Source organism: Octodon degus, unplaced genomic scaffold (genome assembly GCF_000260255.1).
Source record: "Octodon degus isolate 3935 unplaced genomic scaffold, OctDeg1.0 scaffold00078, whole genome shotgun sequence".
NCBI classification, from domain to species: Eukaryota; Metazoa; Chordata; class Mammalia; order Rodentia; family Octodontidae; genus Octodon; species Octodon degus.
In genome coordinates, this window is record NW_004524654.1 from 5,168,116 (window position 1) to 5,177,938 (window position 9,823).

At 35.9% G+C, this 9,823-nt stretch overlaps 1 protein-coding gene across 1 annotated transcript in view; it reads left to right on the forward strand.

The window, feature by feature from the left end:
- The window catches only part of Peli1 (pellino E3 ubiquitin protein ligase 1), a 61,585-nt gene that overhangs the window by 37,218 nt on the left and 14,544 nt on the right, over positions 1-9,823 (forward strand). Inside the window, exons 2-3 of the mRNA XM_004636156.3 lie at positions 2,284-2,423; positions 7,637-7,766. Of these exons, the coding sequence (XP_004636213.1) occupies positions 2,353-2,423; positions 7,637-7,766 (201 nt within the window). The 5' untranslated portion in view covers positions 2,284-2,352. The remainder of the gene's footprint in view (positions 1-2,283; positions 2,424-7,636; positions 7,767-9,823) is intronic.

Genomic DNA, 9,823 nt, shown 5'->3' on the forward strand with positions numbered 1-9,823 from the left:
CTAAATTTTTAATTATTGCTTTTCTTAGGAATTTGTCAGGGCAGTATTCTTATGTTTGATGGCAGGACCTTAATTGTCTAAAAGTTATAGCTAAAGCCACTAGTTAAGTTTCTGTGTCTTTTAAAACTTGAATGCTTCTTAGGGAGCAAATGGTTTAACATATACCAAAAAAGAAGGCCTTGCTACATGGAACCACAGTTGTTCTTTGGCTAATTTGAGTTTTTTGTTTTTGTAAACACATAAACTTTGAAATTGAAGTTTTTACTTAGCATAGCATCTCTCAGTTTCTTTTTCTTAATAGGGAACTTTATCATTGTAGTTTATGTACTTAAATAAAACATTTTGATACAATCCTAGTGTCTGAACGATATATTCCTGTTCTAATATAAAGATTTAGTATTTCATCAGAAAAAGGAGATTTATCTGGGGAAATGAGAATGTTTTTAGTTCATTTGAATACATGTGTTTCATTAAATCACTTTTAAAATTTTAAAAAGTAAACACATTTGTCCAAATTGTTTATCCAAGAGTATTTTGACACTCTTCAGAAATTAAAGGGGGGGGGGCGCGGATGGGGCCAGGGAAATAGCTCAGTGAAGTAAGTGCTTACCTGGTAAATGCAAGGTCCTGAGTTTGATCCCTGGTACAACCAAAAAAAAAAAAAAAAAACAACTAAAAAGGATCAAATGACCTTTTTCCTTTGACTTTTTTTGGGGGGGGAGGTACTGGGAATCAAACTCAGAATCTCACACTTAGGCGCTGTGCCACTGAGCTAATCTCCCCAGCCTTCCTTTGACTTTTCTTATTCATTTAGCTCTGTGTTGTTGTCTTTCCAAAGTTGTTACTATATGAGTATACTGTATTTCATTGAGAAGTCCAGTCATTGAAATAGTTTGCTTCCCCCTACAGATTAGGAAATTGTTTCTGTTTTAAAGCTATTTTCTTTGACGTCAGTTTTCAGTTTAATTATGGACTTGTCTGATGTGGATGACTTTAGGATTATCCAGCGTGCTTCTTGAATCTATGGTTTTCTCTTTCCAAACTTTTCAGTCATTATTTTGAGTGTTCTTTCAGCTCTGTTCTTTTTCTTCTCTCTCCATCTTCCAGTTTAGGTTTCTTTATTAGGTCTTTTCCATTTTGCTATTGAGCCCATCTAAAGCTTTTTTATTTTGGTTAGTATCTGTTTCTAAAATTCCTCCCTCTTTATATCGTCTGTATTTTTTTCCCAGTCTCTAATATGTTTTGTAACTATTTACAGAAGCATTTTACCATGGCTACGTTCAGCTCTTTGTCAGATAATTCTTAAATCTATCATCTCAGTTTTGGCCTCTTCTGACTATTCTTTTGCATTGTTTTAAATTTTTCTAGTTCTTGAGATGAGTGATCTCTGCATAAAACATTATATTCTAAGGCTTCAGATATTTTCTGAACTTCTGTTTCCACTGACTTTTCTGACACTGCTTTAGTAAGGCAGTAGGGGGTATTTTTTCATTATTGGTAGGTCAGAAGTCCAGGTTCTCTGCTCAGATACCTAAGGAAGGAAAATCCTTCTTACTACAATAGTATGGAGAGTGAGTGGAAGTCCAGGTTACCCCAGGTGAACTCCATAACATACTTGGGTGACTATAGGAGTACGCCTAGTTGTCATAGTGAAAGTCCTAGAACATTGTATCTCCTCATTCTCATGTACAAGATGGAAGTTGCAGCTCCCCACTCAACTTTTGCTAGGAGTAAAGGTCCCTACAATATTTTCTGTAGTGTTTGCTGGAATAGGACAGTTGTTTTCAGAAGTCTTGACTTGTAAGGCTGTGGTCTTTTTATTGTTTCTTTAACTAAAATTTAAGTTTTTGTTGTGACTTTTCTCCCCATATACCAGTTGACATTTCTACATTGCTGGTTTCTTCAGCTTCAAGTCTGGGGAGTATTAATAAAAAAGAAAACACAGAGAACTCATTGTCATATTGGTTCTTGAATCCTGAAGTCCCCATCTGTTCTGCTTTGCTTCACTTTTTGTGTCATCTTACATTGTATGTACAATGCTCAGTGATTTTGTTGTACTTTGCAGAAATAATAGGGAAAAATGTATTTCTTATCTTCCTGTAAGTGCACAGTCCCACATTTACATTTTGACCTATTTGTATCGAATATATAATCATTATTGAAGAAAATATACTTCATTTATCATGTGATGATTTGAAAAATAATATTCTCAAGTAGACTACTGGAAAATAGTTTAAACAAATTTATTGTTCATATTATTAATGAAAAACTTTTTCTCTCCAGGAAATAATGCAAAAAGTGTCCCAAAGTTCCTGACCAGTGAATAAAGATTTGAGAAAGACAACCAAGCTCATGTTCTCTCCTGATCAAGAAAATCATCCATCCAAAGCACCAGTAAAATACGGTGAACTCATTGTTTTAGGGTAAGACAGCAAATGAAACATGAAATTTGTTTCTAGGTCAAAAGTACATCTTTTTTAGAATTTCTATCTTCCAAATAAGAATTTCCTATAAGGTTAAGATAGTTACAGTTTTTGTATTTCTGCTATTTTTATAAGTGCTTAAATACTATATAAACTGCCCCATCCTCACCCAAAAAAGGGTATAGTTTGCCTCTTCTGTCCCATCTATTAAAAAACTTGCCTCAACCAACTTTACTGAAAATCTTTTTCCCTTTTTCTGCTTCTCATCATTTTGTGTAGATTGTTTATTTCTTTGCTTCTGTAAGGTAGTTGTTGCTTTGTGGTTGAGGTCCAACTGCACTGTGCTTCGTGATGAAAGAAGAGACTGAATGAAGCCCAGGACCTAGCTACTTTTTTGCTTCAACAGTAATATGCTTAACTTCTATAAGAAAGTCTGCAGATAGAAGCATAGATAATTTCCGTTTATTCATTCTAAACTTGCCATAATTTTTCAAGGATGGGGAAACAGTGTTGGTCTATTAATTTAAGCTGAGAGAGTTAAAGAAACTGTAAAGATACTGTAGCTGACTGAGTCAGGAGTCCTAGATTTCACTGCTTATTCCAACAGTGCTAGCTGTGTGACCTTGGGCAAGTCAGTTATTTTGGACATTAGTTTCTTCCCCTGTAAAAGACAATTAAGATCATGTACAGCCCTTTATTTTTTGGACCCTTTTTCCTCCTCAAAATAACAAACTTAAAATATTATAAAGTTAAAATGATCACTACAGTATTACAACTTCAAGTCAAAAGACAAACAGTATTAATGACAATTTCTTAGTTGCTAGACTTTAGCTACTAAAAGTACTAAGTTCTTCTGACAGGATATTTGAGAATCTTTGAAGAATAGAATTTAATGGTAAAAAAAAATTGAAATTTTTGGCTGGGGAGATGGCTCAGTGGAATAAGCGCCTCCCTGGCAAGCGCAAGGGCCTGAGTTCAATCCCCAGTTCCGCAAAAAAAAAAAAAAAGATTATAAAAAAATTGAAATTTTTCTAAAATCATAAGCAGGGCAGGGTACTCTATTTAAAAAGTTCAGGGGGGAAGATATAGCTCAGTGGCATAAGCACCTGCCTGGCAAGTACAAGGTCCTGAGTTGGATCCCTGGTACTGCAAAAAATAAAATAAATGTATAAATAAAGAAGTAGTAGAGGCCGGGGAGATGGCTCAGTGGAATAAGCACTTCCCTGACAAGCGCAAGGGCCTGAGTTCAATCCCCGGCTCTGCAAAAAAAAAAAAAAAGAAGTAGTAGAAGTTCTAGACTTTTTAATTATAAGCATTCTTTGAAATATTTGGTTGGCTGGGGGTGGGGAGATAGTTCAGTAGAATAAGCACTTGCCTGGCAAGCGTAAGGGCCTGACGTCAATCCCCGGTTCCGTGCAAAAAAAAAAAAAAAAAAAAAGTATTTGGCAACATACAACTGTAGTGTGCATTTCTGCTGGTCTATGGAAAGAAGCATTTAATGCTTTAATTAGTTTCATCTCCTTTTTGTAGGTAATATGAATAACTGGTTGGAAGACAAAACTGTGTATTACAACAAATACTGTGACATTCATATTACTTTGTTAAGTGAAAATCTGTATCACTTGTAAGCTTTTTCTGTTTTAATTCTAATTTGTACTCTCCTTAAAAATAAAAGTATTTGATCATTAAAAAAAATAGAATTTAAAGACTAATTAAGAGAGGGAAAGGAAAAGAGCTAGGAAACATGACAGTGACAAGCCATACAGTTCTATGTAGAAGATGGGTAAGGCAGTGATCCTGAGAATCTCCGGAAGATTTTTGAATTTAGCAGTTAATTGGAAAGATTCTCACCCTGACTAACTATATATACTGACACCTGTGAACTAAGCAACTGCACTGAAGATGGCAATTTGTAATAGTAGGTTCATGCTTGGAGGGCCTGTCATTCTAATCTTCTGAATACAGGCTGCTTGTCATGACATGCCAGTTGCTGCTGTGCTGTCTCTCGGGTAGGTGATTGTTCAAAAAGAAGGGGGTGGTGAATAAAGGCAGGAGACAGGAAAAGGGATTGTCCTGACAGTTGTGGTATTGTCCTGCTTCAAGGTTGTATATGATTAGATTTTTGGACTTAAGTGTAAACATAAAAATTATATAATTCTTTATGTCTATTTTTAAAATATATTCTAATTTTTAAATGTTTTTTCATCATATTCTGTAGGGACTTAAAGTTCATCATATCAATACTTGATGAAAAATACCTGTTCCATGTTATGCCTAAGATGTTTGATATTCAGACAGATAGTGAGGTTAAACTTAACAGCCTAGGTTGTATGGTAATAACAATAAGCTTCTCTTCTGGAGGGTTAAGAATCTAAGTTCTCCAAAATTAGAGAAAAAGGAGGGCCACAGGGAAAGCCAATGTTTTGGCCCTAGCCTTCTAAGGTCAATTAAGACTCAGGACATAGGGGCCGGGGAGATGGCTCAGTGGAATAAGTGCTCCCCTGGCAAGCGCAAGGGCCTGAGTTCAATCCCCAGTTCTGAAAAAAAAAAAAAAAAAAAAAAAAAAAGACTCAGGACATATGAGAACTTGTACTGTAACGTCACGTAACTCAGTAGTGTCCCAAATTTTCTGAGGAAGGAGATTATGGGGCCAAAGAGGAAAATGATCGATGATGTAGAGTGTGCCTAAGGAGAGTCACATGGAGAGAAAACATTCTCACAGGCTTTCGCAGAAAGCACATTGGCCAAGCAATGGCCGTGACTCATCCACGTGGCTGACACTGACAAAAGATCTACAATCTGAGGTACAGGATCCAGGATAAATCCTGAGGGGATTTCATTGACCTTATCAGACCCAAAAGCAACTCTTGTTGCATAGGTCTTGCTTTATCTTGGTCTTAACCATCCAGCAGAAAGTTATAAAAACAAAGTATAAGAAGTAAAGCCGGGGCCGGTGAGATGGCTCAGTGGTCTAAAGCACCCACTTAGAACAAGCGTAGCAAAGCACAGGGACCGCGGTTCAATCCCCCGGCACCACATGCCAGCCAGCCCCGCCCCCTGGTGGGCTGAGCTAGCCACACACACACACACATACAAATAAATAAATAAATAAAATAAATGTTACTTAAAAAAAAAAAAAGAAGAAGAAGTAAAGCCATGTTGTTATGTTGAGCTGTAGGGGACTCAGGTCAACAATTTCTGACATTGCCAGTCAAGCGGAAGACCCAATACTATTATGGACTACTGGACTCCTTTCGAATATTTTGCTGAGTTAACACACCTATAATATTCAAATAACAGAACTAAATAAAAGGGATACAGATGAATGTCCATTTTGTATCTGTGTATTCACAATGGTTAGGATGGATATATAGTTACATTCTCTTAATGAATAGATGGATTTGTTCTAATAGTGTTTATAAATAGGATATCATGTCCACATCTTATACAGCAGTTAACCACTAGGAAGAATGTATACAATGTGTTAATTATTGAAACTGTCCTACCAATTTGGTTTGCAACTGTCTCATTGCTGTTTCTCAATAAAATTCTGGGGAAAAAAGAAAAAGAAAAAATAAAGATAAATAGAATTTGAAACTTAAAATATGGCTTTAAACCACCTCTCTTATTGTGGAAGTTTCTCAGTTAAACATTAACAACTAGTCATCATGTCTGTACCTGGTTCTTGGTATCTTAAAATACAAATAATGCTTCTTCCTAACTCTGGAAGACACGCAACTGGATAAAGTTATCCATTTCCTGCTGTTGTCTCTTAGAAAAGTTTTGAATTCAGGAAGGCAGCATGAGAATAGAAACCATAGCATTCAGAAGAGTGAGTTGTGCAGCATAGAAAACAGTAGTGAGAGGCAGGAAGGAACCCACACTGAGACAGCATAAAACATAGAATAACAAAGTTAAGGTCCTGCTTTGTACTTGTAGCAATGCTAGCAAGAAGGGCTTTCTGCCAGGTCAAGATTGTTTTATGTTTTATAAGGGGTCATTACAAGTTCAATAAATGGCAGTCACTGGGTAAACATCCTTCTTAGCTTTAAAACGTAAGTCTTGAGCTGGGGATATAGCTCACAGCACCTGTCTGGCAAGTATGAGGCCCTGAGTTTGATTCCCAGTACCAAATAATAATAATAATAATAATAATAATAATAATAATAATAATAATGTTCTCTTTGTCAGCCACTGTTGCAGGCAATTTATAGTCAACTTCTCCCACCTCAAATCTGTCCATATTCCCTGCCTCATTATTGCACAGACTGATCAGCTATATATGGGAGATCATCAGGCAAAAATATAGTCTAGATTGGGGAAGAATGAATGAAGATTATTATGAAATTACTGTTTATGCCTCAAAGAAGGGATAAAGAATGACAAACATGACAGACTTACCAGGATTCATATTCTGCCTTTGTGTCATGTGTGTGAACTTTAGAAAATAATTCCTTTGAGCTTGTTTCCTAACCTGTAAAAAATGGAGCCATGGATGCCAGTAGTCTTCAGTTGTGAGCGTCCATTAAATGAAGTGATGTATAGGATAGAACTTTGTAGTGTCTGGTGTGTAGTAAACACCCAAATGCTTTGGTTTTGTTTCAATCCTTGCTTGCGTCAGGACATATATGTTATCACAGAGAGATGGTTAGAAAGCCTACACAACAGAAGTGTATTTTGTAGACATCTCAGTCGGACAGGGTCTGCTAGCATAAAGAGAAAGAGTGTGTGTTTTGTATTTAGGTAGCTAACACTTAACAGACAAGTCCAAATACTTATTTCAAAGGTTTAGCTATTTAAAATGTTTGGTTCACAATTAAGGGAGATCCTATTTTAAGCAGTACATGTTCTTTTAAAGGTTGTATTAGTACATACAAAAACATGTACATGAAGAAAAATAGGAATAAAGGAGTCATAAGAAATCAGATATGCTGTTTCATCAGCTTATGATTATCTTTAGTAAGAAAGTAAAAACATAAATAACACGATGCTGTGTGTAATACACTTCTCTATGACTTTAAATGTAGCTAGAAAGAATAATAATTTAGTTTTATATCCAGGCAGCTGGTCTGGAGATCGGCAGTTGCTAAAAGGAATCTGAGACAGTTACAATGTGCTAATAGATGAATTGATTCTACAGGGCAGTGTAAAATATGTTTTATAATTATATGATTCTTACAAGAGGTCACCTAAATTTTTTTTCCCCCTCTCAGGTATAATGGGTCTCTCCCAAATGGCGACAGAGGAAGAAGGAAAAGTAGGTTTGCTTTGTTTAAAAGACCTAAGGCAAATGGGGTGAAGCCCAGCACTGTGCATATTGCGTGTACTCCTCAGGCTGCAAAGGTAAAAAAATGAAAATAAAAATGTTAAAACTAAGTAAATTAATTTGGAGAAATTGCACGACTATGTTGCTTATATTTTCTAGCATTCCCCTTACATTACTGCTTCAAAATTTTTCCTTGAATTGGAGAAGAGACTTTATAGACATGATTGATATTTGAAAGGCTGTGAATGAGGGAATTTGGGCATGTTTTCAAATGCAGAACAGGATCAATGGGTGGAAATTAGAAGGAAACATTCCTATTCCTTATTTTAAAAGGTGGACATGTCCTGGGTTTTATCTGGTAATGTTTAGAATTGTGTAGCTATCCACCCTGAAAGGTAGGGAGATGCTAATTCTGTTAATGCAGAGGCCTTGCCCAGAATGGTGGGTTAAAAAATGTCATGCAAAACTTGTGTATTTAAGCATCAGAAGTCTATTTGGGTGAAGTAATATTTTAACTAAAGATCTTTGTCTAAGATTACTTTAGCTGTGCACTTTGGTGTGTATGCCAGTATGATGGGGGGTATGACTCTCATAGATTTTATCCCAGTCCCTTATAAAAGTAGATCTCAGTAGTTATTAGATTGAATCAAAGTGCTGCAAGCAAATACTGAATGTTATTTATAGTACAAGTTTTTGCTTCCCTGGCTCTATTAATGCATCTGTGCCTCTTTTTCTTTCCCTACCTAAATCTCCAGAACCTGGACCACCAAGTTAAGGCATTTCAACTTTTTCTTGCAATAGTAGATAAACGAGAAAACCTCAGATCTCCACATTTCTTTCCTACCAGTTTTATAACAAACTTAATTTGATATTTTGATGAATACATTAAAATTAAGGAGTTCTTTGACTCTGGAAGTATCTATATCTTTAGCTAAGTAGCTCTAGGATATATATTAATATTATGTACTGAGACTTACCTTTCTAGATTAAAAGAGATGGTAGGCTCACAGCTGTAGTTCCTGCAAGCAGTTGGATATTTTCTATTATATTCATTTGGGGGTACAAAACAGAGTCCTCAACCTTGACTAGATCTTCTCTGTTACTATTTGGGAATCAGTGAATGTTGAAAGGAGACAGTTTCTTTTTAGGTGTTACTTTGCTTCTTTGCAGAGAAGGTATGGATTGAACAGGTGGTGAAAATGTATGGGTTACTTATCCCAGTCTGAGAAGTTTATTGCAGTATTTCCTACAGGAGTGAGCTTGCATTTTGATGTGCTGTTATTATCCATTGTATAGGATTGTAAATAAATCAGAGGATATTTATTTAATGTTTTTGGACCCTTAATAGCAAGTACCATTTGAGCCCTCAGATATTTGTGACAGCCAAAAAATGCACTTTCATATTTTCAGATGCCCTTTAGATCGCTAATACTACTCTCTGGTTGAGAACCATTATAAAGAAAAAATATTTATAGTCTCTACCTCTAAAATGTCTAGTTTTATATCTGTCTTTTCATTTTTTTAATCATCATGTCCCTCACTTTTTTTTTTCCATAATTTTATTAAGAAACAAATAGCAATGAGACAGTTTCAGTAATTAACACATTGCATACATGCTTCCTAGTGGTTAATTGCTGTATAAGATGTGGACATGATATCCTATTTATAAACACTATTAGAACAAATCCATCTATTCATTAAGAGAATGTAACTATATATCCATCCTAACCATTTTGAATACACAGATACAAAATGGACATTCATCTCTATCTCCTTTTTTGTTTAGTTCCGTGATTTGCCTCACTTTTTCATTGTTATTTCCTTTTCATTTTTATCAGGCAACAAGAATCTTAAGTATCAAAGAATTGACTCCTTTTTCAATTTTAGAGGAATATATTAGTGAGTTTGTGATGAAAAGCTAATTGTTCAGTCTGGCAATCATCTGAGATGAGTGATTAAAAACCTTGCCTGAGGGCTGGTGAGATGGCTCTAGGGCTGGTGAGATGGCTCAGTGGTCTAAAGCCCTACTTAGAACAAGTTTAGCAAAGCACAGGGACCACGGTTCAATCCCCAGCACCACATGCCAGCCAGCCCCGCCCCCTGGTGGGCTGAGCTGGACACACACACACACACA